A 19,488-nucleotide genomic window follows, 5' to 3' on the forward strand; every position below is an offset into this window, starting at 1 on the left:
CCAAAATGTACCTGAATGCAACACCTGGTGAAAAAGAAATGTATATCTTTGCTTCAAGATAAAGTGTGAAATATGGAGCGCTTGCAGTTTAACTTGCGCTCCAGCAATCCACATCCTCTCAGTCGGTGTGATCCCAGAAGAATCTAACTGGACTGCATCCAAAATGCAATTCACCGAAGTAGGACGCTGCCAATAAAAAGCACATACTGTGTACTAAGTGGTTAACAGTCTAACTGCATGTCAATCACTGCTCATGCACACACATTCATTCTCCCTTGTGGGGGAGAGGGACTTAGGAGACCATTTTGGGCTTTAGCAGAAAGTGGGGAGGGACTGAGAAGTTGTCGATGTTCAAATGTTTTGGCTTAGTCCTGGATCTTCGCAATCCTACCTACGGCACCTTTAATTATCTCAGAAACTCTCTATAGCACTTTTGTCAAAAACAACACCTCTACTTACAAGAACATCCATTGACATTTCAGGCAATTTTCATGCATCAACATTGAACTACAACCAACCTTTATGAGGGTTTCTTTTTCATCCTACATATGTTTAACACCAGCCCCACAGGCTCATTTCAACTATTTGAAAGAGTATTAACTGGTTGTAACCTCACAGTGTAAGGTGTTTTTTTTTTAGCCGTTCTAGCAATGTTGCTCCAAGGATGGCAATGCTGGTCAGTCAGTCCACCACTTTGGTCTTGATTGAAATATTTCAATAATTATTGGATGGATGAATGACATTTTCATTCAGACATTCATGGTTCCCAGAGGATGAACCCTAATGGTGATTCCTTGACTTTACCTGTAGCTCCAATATAACGCCCACATTTGTGGTTTTGAGTGAAATATCTCAACAACTGGCTGGATTACCATGACATTTGGCACAGACATACATGTTCCCCAAAGGACAACTTTGGTTACTTAACGTTTTATCTAAAGCCATCATCTGGTCAAAATATCAGTTTGGATGACGTCTAAGACACAATTTTACTGAAGAAACTTCAATCAAGGTTCAATTAAAGCCTTTATTTTTATATATATATATATATATATATATATATATATATATATATACACACACACACACACACACACACACACACACAAATAGAGAATTGCCATGACACAGAAATAAATTAACATAATTAACACATTTTTAGAACAGCACGGATCACATTCAACACAGCACACATCACACATATATCACAGCAGTCATGAAATATCTCTTAAAATACTCCCATGCACCACCTGATTCTCTGACAACTGGTCTTTGATGTTTCCACATTATAATAATGTCTAGTGATACTTTTGTTCCCATCCTTCTGTTTTCTTTTTTTTTTTTGTTGAGGCAAATATGCTGCAGTGTCATCTTTAGAATAGAAGTTAATGCACCCAGAGAGGTCAGAAAATTAGTGTGCGTGTAAAGTCACTGCAGAAACCGGACGGAGTTGACGTGGAGATGGTAGAGGAAGTCTGCATAGGACGCCCCTCCGTTGGGACTTTTGTCCTCCACCAGGAGGCGCTGTAGGGTCTCCTCGCAGGTGTCGCCCTGCTTCACCACCCACAGCTGAGACAGAAAAAAAAAAAAAAAAAAAAAGACTTATCAGTGGCTACGAGTGGTGTTATCATCGGTCAACACCCACTGTGAGTAATCCTCATATGACTTTGGTGTGACTGTGGAGGACGGTACAAGAGGAGGTTACACGTCCTGCTTCTCAAAGTGCACAGCCTTCCTCAGCGACTTTACTTCTCTTTTGGGGAGTCATATCATGAATCCGTACAAGAATGACTTGAATATGTTGCATGGAAAACATCAAAATCCTAACACCATGTCTGCACCAGAACATTTTCAACCGTTCACTTTCATTCATAAGACGGTAGCTACATGCAAGCCACGTGATAAAACATTTGGCACCTCAAACAAATGGACAAAAAACGGAAAAAGTGGCACGCTAATGGTCACACTAGGAGCATATGTCGGTGCTCAACTTTGTTGTGTTAAGCATCATTTGACACCGAGTGGAACATATTGGACCATACTAAAAGAAGACAACTGTCCAACTTGAAATGAACACTAGGAGGATGAGGTCAACATTATTTTTTCTTTTTCCGTTTCCCCAGGTGGCAGCTCAAATTTACACTAAATCTGACATGACATGAACGCAGCATTAGGAGAAGCTGCAGACTGGCAACTGAGGTGATATTAATCAACTTCACAGAATGAGACAAGAACTGTGTTGTACTGGTGCTCATTTTAGAGTAATCTTAGTTTATTTATTAAGTGTTTTTATTTATGAGCTTAGAATTCTAGAGTCTTCTGTCTTGGACTGACTTTTTTATTGACTAGTGGATGTGTTAAACACAATTTGGTTTTTATGTCGTCCATAAAAAAGTGACAAACAAAGGAATCTTGTAATCTTGTAATTTACACAATCCCAATCACAGGTGTTGGCTGACTCATGAGGCTGTGGCAGCAGGGCAGTCAGCAGCTCACCTTGCGGGCACAGGGTGCCTGGGAGTTCAGGGTGTTGATGAGGGAGCGAACACTGATGGACAGAGGGTTTTCAAGAACTGGCAGCTTGGTCTGAAGAGAAACACAAAACATCAGAAATGGACAGTAAACCTTCCAATGTTGCAGTGCGCTTCATTCAGAAAAGCAATATTGTTTGTGTCTTTAGCACCATAGAGAGCCAAAGTCACGCCCTTCTACTTCCGGGTCCATGGGACCTATCCTTCAAAAAACATATGAACGGGAGTGAACAGGGAAAGACAAATTATTTTTTGATCCCGTTTTACAAATATGATGTTCATCAGTTTAATAGATAATTTCACAAGTCAAGAAAGTCTCAGTTTATTGTTAAACTGTTGCAGTATAAGACTGTGAAAATACATAATTAGAAAGACTACACACTTCAAAGTCGCATGGATGACGTCTCGCTGAAGCTACGATGTACAGTCAGGTCCATAAATATTGGGACATCGACACAATTCTAATCTTTTTGGCTCTATACACCACCACAATGGAGTTGAAATGAAACGAACAAGATGTCCTTTAACTGCAGACTTTCAGCTTTAATTTGAGGGTATTTACATCCAAATCAGGTGAACGGTGTAGGAATTACAACAGTTTGTATATGTGCCTCCCACTTTTTAAGGGACCAAAAGTAATGGGACAGATTAACAATCATAAATCAAACTTTCACTTTTTAATACTTCTATTAGTATATTTTATACTTCTAATCCTTTGCATTCAATTACAGCCTGAAGTCTGGAACGCATAGACATCACCAGACGCTGGGTTTCATCCCTGGTGATGCTCTGCCAGGCCTCTACTGCAACTGTCTTCAGTTCCTGCTTGTTCTGGGGCATTTTTCCCTTCAGTTTTGTCTTCAGCAAGTGAAATGCATGCTCAATCGGATTCAGGTCAGGTGATTGACTTGGCCATTGCATAACATTCCACTTCTTTCTCTTAAAAAACTCTTCGGTTGCTTTCGCAGTATGCTTCGGGTCATTGTCCATCTGCAAAGTGAAGCGCCGTCCCAATGAGTTCTGAAGCATTTGGCTGAATATGAGCAGATAATATTGCCCGAAACACTTCAGAATTCATCCTGCTGCTTTTGTCAGCAGTCACATCATCAATAAATACAAGAGAACCAGTTCCATTGGCAGCCATACATGCCCACGCCATGACACTACCACCACCATACTTCCCTGATGAGGTGGTATGCTTTGGATCATGAGCAGTTCCTTTCCTTCTCCATACTCTTCTCTTCCCATCACTCTGGTACAAGTTGATCTTTATCTCATCTGTCCATAGGATGTTGTTCCAGAAATGTGAAGGCTTTTTTAGATGTTGTTTGGCAAACTCTAATCTGGCCTTCCTGTTTTTTGAGGCTCACCAATGGTTTACATCTTGTAGTGAACCCTCTGTATTCACTCTGGTGAAGTCTTCTTGATTGTTGACTTTGACACACATACACCTACCTCCTGGAGAGTGTTCTTGATCTGGCCAACTGTTGTGAAGGGTGTTTTCTTCACCAGGAAAGTATTCTTCGGTCATCCACCACAGTTGTTTTTCCGTGGTCTTCCGGGTCTTTTGGTGTTGCTGAGCTCACCGGTGCGTTCATTCTTTTTAAGAATGTTCCAAACAGTTGATTTGGCCACACCTAATGTTTTTGCTATCTCTCTGATGGGTTTGTTTAGATTTTTCAGCCTAATGATGGCTTCCTTCACTGATAGTGACAGCTCTTTGGATCTCATATTGAGAGTTGACAGCAACAGATTCCAAATGCAAATGGAACACTTGAAATGAACTCTGGACCTTTTATCTGCTCCTTGTAAATGGGATAATGAGGGAATAACACACACCTGGCCATGGAACAGCTGAGCAGCCAATTGTCCCATTACTTTTGGTCCCTTAGAAAGTGGGAGGCACATATACAAACTGTTGTAATTCCTACACCGTTCACCTGATTTGGATGTAAATACCCTTAAATTAAAGCTGAAAGTCTGCAGTTAAAGCACATCTTGTTCGTTTCATTTCAACTCCATTGTGGTGGTGTATAGAGCCAAAAAGATTAGAATTGTGTCGATGTCCCAATATTTATGGACCTGACTGTATCGTACCGGGGATGTAACGAGGATCTTGCCTATTCTTTTGCTTATCTGCTGGAAACACTTCACTAGATAAGACACATCAGGTAAGATAACGTTACATGTGTTGTGGAACAGAGCTAAGCTAGCTAGCTAGCGAGCAAGTTGAGCATCAAGCTAGGTGACATAAATTGTGTGAGACGAGAGATGTAGTTCACTGAGCGGTTTCACACAAAACTGTGTGGTCGATGGTCATATGACAAAGCTACGGCTAACTGAGACTTTCTTCGGTTGAAAAATGATCTTTTAAATTGACGAACATCATATTTGTAATCCATGGCTCAATTCAAAATGGGATCAAAAAATAATTTGCCTCTCCCCGTTCACTACCATTCACATTTTTCATTTCACATTTCAAAAAGGGGAGGGACTTCGCCTCTCTATTTGGGTTAAATATGTTGTCATTATATGTTTTCATTTTTAAACGGCATTTTAAAACAAACAAAAGCGATCTCAGTCCACACAAGTGTTCTGAAAACGCGTATCGCATGACCATTTGCATACACTGGGCATGCACGTGATGGTGTGAAAAGGAAGCAGATTGTCTAATGTTACTCTGTGGTTGAAAATCATGGATGTATAATATCTGATGCGATAGGATGTCAAGTTCCTACAGACCGATTGTTTTGTTACTTAATGAAGACTCTAAATTACACCTGCTTGGGAGACAGAGGAAAATGTGGCTAGCCGGCTCAACTGCAACCAAGAAAATGATAGCTCAGCGCTGGCTCCCCCCTCCCTTGCTTTGTATAAAACAGTGGTTGGCGTATTTTCTGGACATAGTTATGCTTGAGCTCCCTACAGCAAGGATTAACAAAGCCAAATCATCAACTATCAGCCTATGGGAAAGCGCAGCAGCACAAATATCGGACCTAATGACCTCAGCGTCACAAGAACTAGGGGAGAGTATTTAGGCAAGGTGTGATTTCTGTTTGTTTTATTTTCCTCGAGACCGCAGAGGGTGGGGGGTGGGAGAGGGTCTTTGTTCTTGTTCAGTTTGTGTTTCTCTGTTCTGTATGTATGCATAATTAAAAAAACAATAAAAAATTGATCTAATCATGGATTAGTTGAAAATACAGAAAATTCTTTGGAGAAAGAACAACAATGTTGAAAAATAAGACCAGGGATTTATTTGCTTGGAGCGACGACGAGGCGGAACTGTTTTTGAAAGGTATGTAAGCCTACCTAACGTTAATCGATTAGACTGAGTGACGTGCGTCGTCATTTCCAAAGGTCTCCGCTTCTGCCCGTCCAGACTACAACGAGTTTTCAAACGGGGTCGGCAGTGTAGAAGTGCAGACGTCAGGCATAAACGTAGCAAAAGCCAGCATTTTTCAAGAAAAACATTTGTGCTCATCCCCAACTCCTTGCTTTCCTGTTGTGACTTTCTCTTAAAATGACTTTATAAAATACTGTTTATAGCTGACATTTAACAGGTGTATGTGCTTTTTTATTGTTGCCACAAGCATCTACTGATGTGAGAAGGTATGTTTTTTTTTATAACTGAATGGTTATAACCAACACCCTACATCATTACTTCTAATCTCTTACCTCTCCAGAGGGTAGGGAGGAGAAGCAGCTGGTGTTGAAGAGCTCGACCAGGGTGCATGTTGGGACTTGGTTGCCCACCCAGAGCAGCAGGGTGAGGGGAGAATGAACCAAATACAGACATCTGGGCTCCAGGCTGGCAGCACAGCAGCGCAGTGCCTCCTCTGGGTTCGGAGAGCTGGAGCTGTCAACTGACAGCGCCTGCAGGGGACAAATTGATGTGTGTCAATGTGTGAAAGCTACAAAGGCAAAAAAGTAAAGTAATGTCAAGATTGCTGAAAGTGACAGTCATCTACTGGCAACGTTAATATCTTCAGAGAGAAATTACTCAAATACTCCATCTACAAACTGGTCAGTGGAAATACCGGTCACAGGTCAACACTAATGCATTGCTTAAGAAACGCTGTTTTGCCATTTTGCCAAAAATAAGTGCTCTAACATCAGCAGCCGGGTCTGTGCAGTTGGCCATGAGCAGTGATTGACACGCTGTTAGACACCCCCCTCTCCCCCCCGGCCCTGATTGGTGCATCTGAACAGGGAGCTGTGGATTTTTGCAAATCGCACTACAGGATGTAGGTGGTGCCAGAGGAACCTGCTTCATGTAGTTCTACTGGAGCATAGGGTCAGTTTCAGCAAATATGACAGAAAGTTAGTTTTATAAGTCTTACCTACTGCACCTTTAAAATGACACTAAACATAGCACAGTATAAAAATAAAAACAAGACATTTTTCAGATGTAACTAACTAATGGTTTACAACCATTTAAAAGATCAAAAAGTGACAATAACACACAGCAAGAATCAGCCCAGTGTGTCTCTCATACAGTATGAACCAGATACTCTTCCTATTAAGAACCATTTTAAAGTTATCTCATATTATGTGACAGTAGCTGACAGTCAGCTAAAACTAGTTTTAATAATTGATGCTAGAGTGCCTAAACTATGAGATACTGGGATCTCTAAATGAAATGCCAAGGGTCAATATTCTGTCCCTAAGCTCTGTGGTGCAGAATTTTAGCCCGATACATCAGCCTCACTCTGATCCGGACAAACTCGGTGGTGTTGATGATACTGACCAGAGGCAGCAGCAGAGGGTAGAAGTGTGTGGAGGTGCAGCAGGTGTCCATGCTGAGCACCCGGCAGCGCTGCTGCAGCCGCTGGTGGATGGAGCTCCTCAGGCCCGGCAGCAGCACCTCGCTCTTCCTCAGACTGTTGATGTAAACAGGAAGTGCTCGCAGGTACTGAGGGAGGACCAGCTATACACACACACACACACACATATTTAAATTAACTCATGCCGTAGTTCTGCACAGTGAATATGAAGACGAAAACGTTTGTAATGTAAAAATTAATAGAGGTGTAGGCCTGCAAAGAAAACACTAAATAAATAAAAGGATTAAAGTTAAGACCAAACATTTGTCATTCAGATTTTTCTCTACAATAACTGAAAAAAACATTTACACTTTTTAGACATTGAGAACAATGCATTCTAATGCTTTTAAGTGTAAAAAGAACCTTTTATACCTCCAGAAAAACTTGAAACTATGATGTGTATTGTATGTTTCCAAACCTCACCTGTCCAGCAGACACTGAAGCAGAGCAGCAGTGTTTGCGGTAGCACGCAAACGCTTCTGTTACCTCCATCTGCAGTTCCTCCCTCAGCTCCTGTAGAGGGCGCTCCAACACTGCACAGTAAACTGCACAGAAAACACCAAAACACAAATTAATGTTTGTCTGATGTGACATTTTTAACAATTACTGTCAGGAATTACTGTAAACAAATCATACCATGGCTATACCATAACTAAGACGGCAGCTTCTAATACTTGTATACTTCTAATTCTTATTTTACAGTATTTTACAGTAAGCCCGGTGGGACCGGCCCGTTCTGGGAATGGCAAGGATTGCGGGTGGATTACGTGTATAGAGCAACGGCTTATACATTGTCCCATACTAGCAGCCTAAAATCTCTCATTTTATCTGCTTTTATATTTTTAATTGTTTTTAACTGCTCTTTAATGTTTAATTTCTTATACTGTGCTGTAACTTCTATTCTCGTATTTTATCGGTTTTACATTTTTTAATCGTTTTTAAACTGGTGCCTTTCCATGGGCAGCACATCTCTCCATTAGTGCATGTATAGGTACTGAGCATGTGTGTAATTCAGGCCTGTTTGTAATAACAACAGAGTGAAAACATTGTAATTTCCCCTTGCGGGATTAATAAAGTATACATTATTATTATTGGTGAATCTACTGGGACAGACTAAACAGAAAGGTTTTAAATTGTGAAAAATCTTCTTATATTTATAGAAATGCTGTGCACTTATTTTTAATAATGGCGATAATAACAATATCTCAGATATGAGGGAATCTATAAACCTCTCTAATGTCAATCATGGTCTCATTTGCTTACGGATTGCATAATAAAGGCATCAATATTCATTTGACATCCGCAAATTAATGTTGAACAGGGCTGGATTTATCACTTTAATTACATAATATTGATACTTTGCAAACTTGTGCCCATATAATAACAGAGAGGACAGTGGAGATTGGTCTATTAATTTCCAAGCATTCATGCTATTTTGCCTACATATCAATATGCTAATTACAACAATGAATGCTGATGTTAGTAAGCATTACATTTTTATTTTTTACAGTATAATGCATACATAACTTATATGCACTTATATCCAGTACAAGATCCTTACTTTTTTTGCAGTAGAAGGTGAGTAGTGTTTGGGCCTGGTACTGACGGAAAGTGTCCTGTAGGTGGCGAGAGCATCGCAGAGTCAGAGTGTGAACCCTGGTCCTCCTGTCTCCTGTCTGGGTGCTGTAAGACAATACCGTCTGACAAACAGGAGGGGAGAGACGAGGATTACTCTGTAGTCAAACTGCAAATTAAATGCGTTTATAGAGTATCAACAGATTGCAGTCTGCACTGAGTGACTGTTTGATTAAGGTCTGATAAAAGTAAAACGTCTGTGGTGGCAGAGTTGTCGTCTCGTTTATAAAATGATATTTCAAAATGTATCAAAATGATGTAGCAATTCAATTACATCTCAACTAACAGACGGATTTGGATGACAAAAAGACAACAAAAGTGACAGGTGTGTACATTTAACCCATTTCTGATCTAAATTGACGACCATGAACATAAACCCACCTGTATGGCTACGCCTCTTGTCTCATCCAGAGCTCTGCTGTGTGCGAGCTCCATAGCCAACGTTGTCCTCCAATCGAGAGTCGCCATGGGGACCTGGCTGGGGCTTAGCCCAGGGATGAAAAGTCCATAACAGCCGGACACACGCATATCTGGTGAGAAAGGTTCAAATAGTGGAATCACTGGTATGCGTGCGTAATAGAAAAAAAACAACCTTAACCCTTGTGTTGTCTTCCCGTCCACCGTGAACTTGTTGTCCTTCCGGGTCAAAATTGAAAATGAACTTTTTTTTTTGCGCTTTTTCTGATGTTTTATTCGCTTTTTCCGATGCTTTTTTTATTAATTAATTTTTTAGTTAAAAAAAGCAGAAATTATGAATTATTTTGACTAATAGTTAAGATCAGAAGATGTTGCGTGAATCACAGACTGGTATATGTTAAAGTTTGATCAGGATACTGTTTTAAAACCATTACATGTTTGTTTTTTTTGTCAAATGCTATAAAATTGTAGCCTGGCTCCGCCCTCCTACGTACTTCCGCTCAATTTTCATTTTCCTTCAGTACTACATCTGGGTTTGCACATAGACAGTAAAGGGTTTGCGGTATACTTGGGTTTTCTTCTCCGGCCAAATTTTTGGCGGTCCAATCAGCAAACAGAGGGAGTGATTGGAGAATGATGACTTTGAGGCTGTGCGCTAGAGTTGTAGTTCCGTAATGACGGCGGAGAAAGATGCGAGCGAAGCCATTCGGTCCGTTGTGGCAACGCTGCCGATTATCCAGAAGTTAAAGCCCGAGCAAGAACGATCTTTGCTGAGTTTTGTTGGTGGACATGATGTTGTGGCCCTCCTCCCCACGGGGTTCGGGAAAAGTCTGATTTTCCAGCTCGCTCCGTTAGTGGTGAAGGAGTAAGCTAAGGCGAACGCTAGCGATGCTAAGCCGACATCACAACCGAACGTTAGCGATTGGTTATGGCAGATCCAGAGTGGCTAAGGGCAGATCCAATAGTTTTAAACTTCAACAGAGTACCCGCCTTCAAGGAAGTTAACACTTGTCAATGGAGAGTGGCCAGACTACATTATGACAGAGTCTGGTAGAACCAGGTTAATCAAATTGAATAAAACACCCAAAATTCAATGAACGTAATCATGAATTTTACCTGCGAAGAATGTTGTATGGGTTCCATACAACATACATATATGCATCCATGTTATTTTTGGTCAATTTGGTTAAAAGAAACCTATATTTCTGATATAAAAAAAACTTTGAAAATACATATGTTGTGGGACTGCAATCAAAATCAAAGAGCTTTGGTTTGGTATGACAAAGCAATCAATGATACACACTAATATAACAATTTCACTAATGCCACAAAAAATGTATTCTGGGGGATCTGCATAGCTCGATGGTGTTTTAAGCCCCCAACGTCTCCAGGCAGCCAGGCAGCGCTGCGACCGTTGACTTCAAGGCACCTGACCCTAACCATAACCATAACCATTGCCTAACCCTAGTGGACGTTGGGGGCTTAAAACACTAATTAACATCTGCATAACTTCAGTGAAGTATCATCAAAAGTAAAAATATATTTATTTCACTATATGGTCACAAAGAAGGTAATTATTAACAACTGGATTGCTGATAATACGCCTACACAGAAAGAATAGGTTACTCAAGCATACAATGATTAAGTTAGAAAATATTTCCTTTAAACTGCAAGATAATGAGATATGTTGAAACATGGACACCAGTTGAAGCATTCTTACAGTCACTATAAGAGTGAATAAAAAAAACCCTCTCACCTTTGCTGACAAAAATCCTGAGCTCAGCCTTGTAGCCGGTGTCCGTGTCTACAATGCTCTTTAGATCAGTGCGGAAACGCTCTCTGTCCAATTCTCCCTGTAGTGGGAATTAAAAAAATACCAGTCTAAAATGGAACCTCCTCATCTGTACGCTTGGCATTTAACAAACAGTGATCATTTCACCAAAATACATCTAAAAACCCTATGTGCGCGTTGCTCAATCTGCCGCTTCAAAGTGCTAATAGCTGAATATTTTACCATATTTTTGGTATAGGTAAACAGCGCATTTTTACTTTGTGCTAAGTTGTACTGTACTGGTTGCTGGCTGTAGCCTTACATTTAGCAGACAAAAATAAAAGTGGTAGCAATCTTCTCATCCAACTCTAGGCAAGATAGCGAATAAACATATTTCCCAAAAACTATTTAACAAAAGATCACAACAGATTTTTTTCTCTTTATGTAGTTAATTGTGTGCCATTGGGAGGAGCTGTTATATGTGATATACCTGGAGGTGGCTGTAGGTGTACAGAGCTCCACCTGTTAGATATGGTATATGCCCTGGCCAAGCCCCGCCCACGTCCTGCTGGGAGAGGACAAACATGTGAACGCCGCAGCCCTGACTGACGCACTCCTTGGCCAATGAGATGGCTGGCTCTGACGGCTGAAAGATAGACTGGGAGGAACAAAGGAGGAAGGAAATGAATGCAAACATGCAACCATGAAACCATCTTCCTACTTGCACACAATGCTTCTGTTGCTTTATCCTCACACACTGCCAACTGTGTGTGTGAGTGTTACGTACCTTTGATTTGTTGGAGCCAAAGAGCCCTGAGGATGAGTTTGTGTGTTCCATCTCTATCAGAGGGGCAGTATGGAAGATCAGCAGTTTGCCGGGACAACTCAGGGCCTAAAAACAAAGAAAATCATATCATGATGCTGAAGTTGATGAGAGAGGATGCCATTAATGTGGTAACATCTCTTAACACTAATCAGTTTACAAAATAATCAGGATTATTATCCCTTCTTGTGCAGCCACAATACAGGATAAACTTTCAATAAACATTGAATAAAAATCCATCAAAACCCATCTGAGCTTACTGACCTGCAGTACCGCTAGCCCTGTTTTGACAGGCAGCTCCATGGGAACTCCACTCGAGTCATCACACTCTGAACTAAACTGAGGAATAAGCTGCAACACACTAGACACACACGAAACAGAGAGATTGATACCAAAAGAAATGAATTTGAATACCAAAGAAATTAAATTACTTTCAGCAAAGCAGCAAAACGGTCACTTTCATTTGCAGGGAAGTATTTGTTACTTTATGGGCACAGACAACATTTTCTGGGAGTGACCATACTAAACACCTCCTTTATATATGGGCAAAAGATGTCAACCAACAGATTTTGGTGTTTCAAAATGTATAAGGTGTCCTCATCTACTAAACCACTGCCCAGTTTGCTGATCGGTCTGCTTTTTAAACTAAAATCTAAAAGACAAAACTGAGCTTATCAGATTTAGGCTGGCTTTGTAAAGCTCATCCATGAACATGAAATTACAATATTACTTATAAGAGTGATGTATGAAACTATGAGCAGAATCATGTGCACAATGTAGTACTTCTACTATTTTAGTTCAGCATACAGACTCAAAATGCTAAACTTATCCGACAAAATACAACGGTCAACATATGTGTTACCTGTCGATACTGTCTATACAGTCTTTCAGGGACACCAGAAGCCCCTCCCTCACAGGTAGCTGCAGGTCGTCTGTCTCTGTGATGACCAGCATGTGTGGGCGGGACAGGGCGGGGCTGAGATCGTACAGGTGGATCCTACTGTCATACGTCATCAAACCAACACGGACGTCTGACGAGGCATCACCATCCTCCCTACACAAAGAAGATACATGTTTGGACTGAAACCAGAGCATGGGTTATTGTCCCCATTTTCCCAGTAAACCTGCATTGGGATACTAATGAGCAGGCTGTGAAAAGTCTGTGTGTGTGTGTGTGTGTGTGTGTGTGTGTGTGTGTGTGTGTGTGTGTGTGTGTGTGTGTGTGTGTGTGATATATATATATATATATATATATATATATATATATATATATATATATATATATATATATATATAGTAGTTAGGAGGTAAAGTGTTTTACCTCTTCAGAGAGGTGAGCAAAGTAAGTATTTGTTGTGTTGCAAACGCCAAATGTCCTCCTCTCACCGCTGACGCAGACACATCTATGGCTAGAAGCAGTGCAGCAGGTTCACCCTGAGATAAAGTACAACAGTTTACACACACATGGCATCTTTCCCCACAAAAATAAATAAATGTCACTTATTCCCCAGTTACAGTATGCACACTTGTCCTTCCCTACGATTATTTTTTCAATTAAATTTGGTCTACAAAAGGTCAGAAAAGAGCAAAAACAAGTTCACAAGTTCCCAGAGCCCTGTGTGACATGTCAAAACAGCTTGTTTCCTTTATCAACAGCCCAAAACACCCAAATAAAACAGAAAAGCAACACATGCTCACATTTGAGAAGCAAATAATTGTTATTACTGCTTGATAAATGTCCGATTAATGAATTAATAATTGAATGATATCAGGTTGCAGAAATCTTCACAAATAGGGGTGGCCCATTTAAAACTAATGGTCCAAAGTTTTTTCTATTTTGGATGTTTTAGCATTCTGTATTAGGAAGTGAAACATTCTTCATACACATTATCCAGACTTCCGCTTCCAATCACACACAGATGCACACGTTTGACTAATCCCATATTAAACAGCGGGTAACGATAACTAAAAAAACAGCAAACAAAACTACCAATTGTCGAATGTGAGACTAACCTTCTGCGAATTAAGTATCTCGTATGACCCCATACTGAGTTCAGGTCTCTTGTCTTTATCCACCCGAACCCCCTCCACCCCTTTGGTGGGCTGGTAGTGCTGCCACGGCACTGAGACACAAAAGAGGAGAGAAAAACGGATGCCGTATGCAAAGGAAGCAACAAACTCAAGAAAGTACCTTCAAGGGAAGGTGCAGCAGTTCAACGCATTGAAACGGCTTTGATCACTGAAGTAGAATGGACTTTTTTTGACCAGGAAATTATATTATCATAACTGTACTGGAAGCACAGCTACAGTATCTTACAGGAAGAACACTGAACTTTAACCAGAGTTTGGCATGATCATTACCGACATACTTAGATGCTCAATGTTAAATCTTACCTTCACTGAGTTTACCACAGAAGGGGCAGTAAAACCTCTGACCACAGTCCTGCCAGCCCATCGCAGGGCACATGGAGGCTCCGCAACCACCACAACCCGCAAGACATTCTGGCTCGTTGCACACTGGCAGGGGCTTCTAGAGGCAACAAACACGCACACATTCAGACATTGTCTATACCTTTACAGAAACCGTACTCTACGCAGGTTAATTGTAGCATTACAAAATGGCTTCAACTCCATGCAAACATCTCTCCTAGATATTGTGTGTTTTACTACTACTAACTACTAAGTCCTTGTTTCGTTATTGCCGTTATTTTTCCTATGTATTTTTAATAGAGGCAAAGTAGCTAAAAACGGACCTCTCCAGCATTTTGTTTTGCCAGAGGGGTGACCAGAGCTCCCAGCGGCAGCCGGCTGAGCAGGGCAGTCTGACCGTCACAGGGCACACAGTACGAGGCGGAGCGGATGGCGAACGGACTCGCGTTACCTAAAAGAATGACATCAAGGTTGGCTTGAAGTACAGTGAAACTCAAAGTGGTGACAGGAAGAGCTGGGGGGACTGACACATTAACAAATCAAAATATTACTTTTGAGTTTTACCACAGCACAGAAAAAAAAACACTAATCTGACTATAACACACTAATTGGGTGGGTGGTTATGGCGCAGTGGATATGACACATGCCTTTGGTGTGGGGAAACCTGGGTTTGATTCCCACTGCGATACATCAACCAATGTGTCCCTGAGCAAGACACTTAACCTTAGTTGCTACAGAGGTGTGCGACCTCTGACATATATATAGCAATTGTAAATGTAATGTAATGGAATTGAACAATTGCAGTGCAGACAGGAGTTGTCATAATCCTTTCCTCGGTCTGACCCATACTGTAGACTGTGGGTCCAAACAAAAACGTTCGGCCAATAAAGTGAAAACTTTATTGGCCGATCATCCAGGAAGCACAAACTAATCTTGATCTTTAGCAAAAAGCAGCGACATTACAAATGTTTCCACACACTTGCTGTGAAACATGACATGGGTGTTTTCCAAGATAGGTCTCCATTTCTCTCAGATTAAATATGCTTGTGTCAAATGTGTTCCTCTTGTTTTACCCATGTCTGTTTTACCTCTGTCAATAATGCATGTCATCATTTTTCACAGAGCTAAAAGTGCATTCATGTGCAAGGAATACAAATTGCAGTGTTAAGTATGCCATCTGGACCCATAGCACTGGATGAAATCCATTTTTACGGAGTGCATCTCTGTGACAGCGATACAGACAGTGTTGTGTGCGTTTACCCTTGTCCTCTATGATACAGGAAGTAGTTGCCAGAGGAGGAAGACGGGAAAAGGGCTCGGAGACAAAGACCTTGCCCTCCCACTCTGCCCTGTCCTCTGCAATCACCTTCACCTGAGGCAGACAGAAAGTGACAAAGGTGTAACCTTTTCAATCAGCAAGAGTATGGTAACGTTTCACTATATGTTTAGAGGCAGGATTTATCATAACATACAATAGATATAATGTAGGTCATCTCTTTGTTTAAAGAAACACAGTATATTAGTAGTTGTCTAGTATTTCTAGTTAAAAATGCCAAGCTGCATATTAGAAATCACTAATACAAGTACTGGACGGTTACTTTCCACTGTAAACAGCAACACACATCGCCGGCACCCGTCAACTGATGTTATGCTTGGTGATGCTGTGAATGTGTGTCACACCTAAGGGTAAAAGCCTGAAACAAGCTGAGCAGGAAATAGTCTTTGATTGTCAGGGGAGCTGCAGATGTCAGCCAAGACAATATGTGAAGAGAGAGAATGAAAGAACTTACAACACTGGGCAGGAGCTCTGGGTCCAGGCCGTAACGAGACTCAGAGTTAGGAGACTAAAGAGAGAGAGAATGTATTCTATACATTACTTTAGCACACAGACACGTTTTTGGTAAGATTTTATTTCCCAGACTGTATATTAAATACGATATGCAGCAATATTCAAACTAGAAAGACAGCCTTTGACTCTGTAAATAGTAGGGCTGCACAATTAATCGCACTTTTATCGAAATCGCAATATGGACTAGTGCAATATCCAAATCGCAGAGGGGCGCAATATTTGTTAAAGGCAAAATCCATTCGTCAAACCATTCTGAATGAAGTATTGTGGTGCTGCAGGGACGTCCAGGCCTACAAATACTATCCTACAGACTACAGAAAACATCTTTGTGTGGTACAAATCACACTACAATCATTTTAATTTTTTAAGATTTAATATTAATCAATGAAAAGGAGAATAATGATACAAACATTGCAATCGCAATATCAGTCAAAATAATCGCAATTCCATATTTTCCTCATATCGTGCAGCCCTAGTAAAACTATTTAGCTCTGAGACAAATTGACACTTTTACCTTAGATACATTGTCATGCACTAAATAAACAAGAATACATAACTGAACAATTGTAAGTGTAATTGCAAGGTACATGGTCAGTTACTGTTTTAACAGCTTTAAAAGTTTAGAGTGAATCTCTACCAGAACTAAAATAATTAACAGATTGACAGAAAATAAATCAACAGTTTTGTTAATTTTAATCTATACAACTGCAGATACTATACTACACTATACGAACTATACTTTTTTTTAGTGTAAACTGAATATCTTCAGGTTTTGGACTCTTATTTGAGCAAAACAACACATTTGAGGATTTCAACTTGGAACCTGGGAAACCGTGATTAGCATAATTCAATGAATTGTGAAAAAGGAGTTTTAAAGCTGTTTCTGTATTTTCCCCACCTGTGGCGTGATGTTCCTGTCCTGTGCAGCCGCATTGGGTACAAACTCGTTTATTGTTCCTTAGGAGAAAACAGAGAAGTTACACAATTGGAGGAAAGATGCTATATTATTATTAGAGTATTCTATTCTGAACTAAGTGGGCTGTTTTCATTCAGACTGCAACACTTGTTTAAGATAGTTAAAGCTGTACTTTGATGGCTGTAGTATACACCCTGGATGATGGGGCTAACCCGTGGGAGGCTCTGCAACATACATGCAAGCATGTCATGTACACATTCCAAATGAACTTACGTCTTGAGTGTGCTGCAGGTGTCCACTGAGGCTGTTGTTGGATGGGAGAGGTGGGCGAGGCATGATTGTGTGTGTATCCAACAGAGGACTCAACATTTGGACTCTCAAATGCAGGCTGCGGTGTACACTGTGGACTCTGGTTTACACCAAATGATGGAGGGCTAATGGGCGGAGGCTGGAAAGGGGAAGATATTCCTTGGTAAGGGCTGTAAGGAGAGTAAAATGGCATTTGTTGGAGCTTGCAAGGTGGCATCCCTTCCTTCATAAGAGGGAGAGAACAAGGAGGTATGTTTCTTCCTTGACTTGCAGCTGAAACCATGGATGAAACATGAGCATCAGGAATGATTCGATGCTCACTCTGGTCAGCATTATCAGCATAAAGCGTGCTTCTGTATGAAAAGGTGGTGGAGTCGCTCTGGCAGCTGTGGTCAGATGGCTGAAGGTGCTCACAGCAAGGTCTCTGGTCAGAAGGCGAGCTCAGACTAAGGTGCTGAAAGCTGGGTAGAGGGTTGCAGGAGGGTCCTTGAGGTGAAGCTGGGGACCAGCCGTTCTGGCCCGCCCACGGCTGACAGGGTGTCTGGCTCTGTTTGGCTGTGGGGACATCCATCATTCTCCATAACCATCACTGATAGGTGCGTTTCTCATTGGAGGCGGGATCTAGCTGGGCAACACAATCATGCAAAATTGATGATCAGGGACAGGTAACATAATATACATCCATGGGACAGGGTCGTGATGTGATTCTCAGCTGTCTCCTCAAAAAGGCCAACATGTCTTACTGACCGTTAATACAGATAGCTTTAGGCTAACGTTACTTGCAGCTAATAACAAGCACTTTTTTTTTTTTTTTAGATTAACTGTTAGCTACATCTTTGCAAACAATGTAGCAGTTGACCTAGCTCCGTCATACTACAACGCATGATTATAAAAAACACAAATAGCTTATTTGAGGAATGGGCTAACGTTATTCTAGCACAACACAGGTGCTCTCGTTGATGCCTGGATGCTGGATAACAATCTTATTTTAAGTAATTAAATATTAGATACCTTTGGACATCAACGGAAACAGGAGGCTTTGCGTGCACTTGTTCGTTATCCCTGCCTTTAACGTTAGCTTCTTTATTCCATCTGCGGAGGAAGCGAAACACTTCATAGAGGTTAAAATTATTTTTTTGCTCCGCTTTCCATCATATTAAAATTAAATTCGATGACAAGAAACTGTTGCATGATTAACTCATGGATGTATTAAGAGAAGAACTTCGTGATTTTAGCCACACACAACCGGCTACATTCATAAACCTGCCTTTGCTGCAATGTTAGCGTCAAGTTAGCAACAATCACAACAAGGCATTTCCGTGTTTTTCTTTCAAAATACAAGCCTGTGAAACGTTGATACAAGCAATAGTTAATTAGAATTAAAAAAACATAAATTAAAACGCTATAAACTATCATAGCAGTAAATTAATTATCCTGAGTTTCTTCATTTCGTGCACGTATGCATTGTTGGACGCGATTGAAGAATAGAATAGAAAAGTACAATTTTGAGGTGTTGTACTTAGTTATTCCTTTAATGCTACTTTATAGTGGGCTACTAATATTTATGTACACTACTTCATTTCAGAAAATAAATTGTGTAACTTTAACTCCACAACAGCTATAGTCAGATTAAGATTTAACACAGAAAACCTGCGTTCATGAAATAATAAACTGTTAAGGATTACTACCTAACTACCCTACATACTTCCCTACTACATGCTTCACTTTGACAAGGTACAGTTATTCTTAAAGTCTATGAGTAAGCCTACAACATAATATTTTTTTGTAAAGTTAAGTGTTGCTAATACTTGTCGGACTACTTCTTCCACCACTGCTTATAAGATTGCTATTCATACATACAGTTGTGTTCAAATAGTAAAATAATTTACTAGTAAGTGTTGTAGAGTCATAGAAAACCAACAGACCCAACAGTCATGACATGCATGCTGCTCATTCTGTGTAATTGAATCTGTAATTGAAAGGG

The 19,488-nt window shown here is 40.6% G+C and overlaps 1 protein-coding gene across 4 annotated transcripts; it reads right to left on the bottom strand.

Annotated features, from left to right (window-relative positions):
- Positions 1-1,080: 1,080 nt before the first annotated feature.
- On the bottom strand, positions 1,081-18,803 carry LOC144518586 (protein transport protein Sec24C). 4 transcript variants are annotated; one of them, XM_078251373.1, is made up of 21 exons: positions 18,516-18,803; positions 17,469-18,125; positions 17,178-17,236; positions 16,221-16,274; positions 15,691-15,802; positions 14,754-14,881; positions 14,395-14,530; positions 14,014-14,123; positions 13,322-13,434; positions 12,863-13,054; positions 12,265-12,361; positions 11,965-12,069; positions 11,668-11,835; positions 11,163-11,259; positions 9,371-9,519; positions 8,916-9,054; positions 7,778-7,899; positions 7,279-7,458; positions 6,207-6,404; positions 2,497-2,586; positions 1,081-1,569 (listed from the first exon to the last, which is right to left on the bottom strand). In XM_078251373.1, the coding sequence occupies exons 2-21, from the start codon at positions 18,076-18,078 to the stop codon at positions 1,429-1,431; spliced, it is 3,000 nt and encodes a 999-aa protein (XP_078107499.1). In that variant the 5' UTR covers positions 18,079-18,125; positions 18,516-18,803; the 3' UTR covers positions 1,081-1,428. The 4 variants fall into 4 exon arrangements, with proteins under 4 accessions (XP_078107499.1, XP_078107500.1, XP_078107498.1 ...); XM_078251374.1 differs by having other exon boundaries at positions 14,395-14,527; positions 17,469-18,129; XM_078251372.1 differs by having other exon boundaries at positions 17,469-18,129.
- Positions 18,804-19,488: the final 685 nt, after the last annotated feature.

The sequence above is a fragment of the Sander vitreus genome, chromosome 5 (assembly GCF_031162955.1).
Source record: "Sander vitreus isolate 19-12246 chromosome 5, sanVit1, whole genome shotgun sequence".
Lineage (NCBI taxonomy): Eukaryota > Metazoa > Chordata > Actinopteri > Perciformes > Percidae > Sander > Sander vitreus.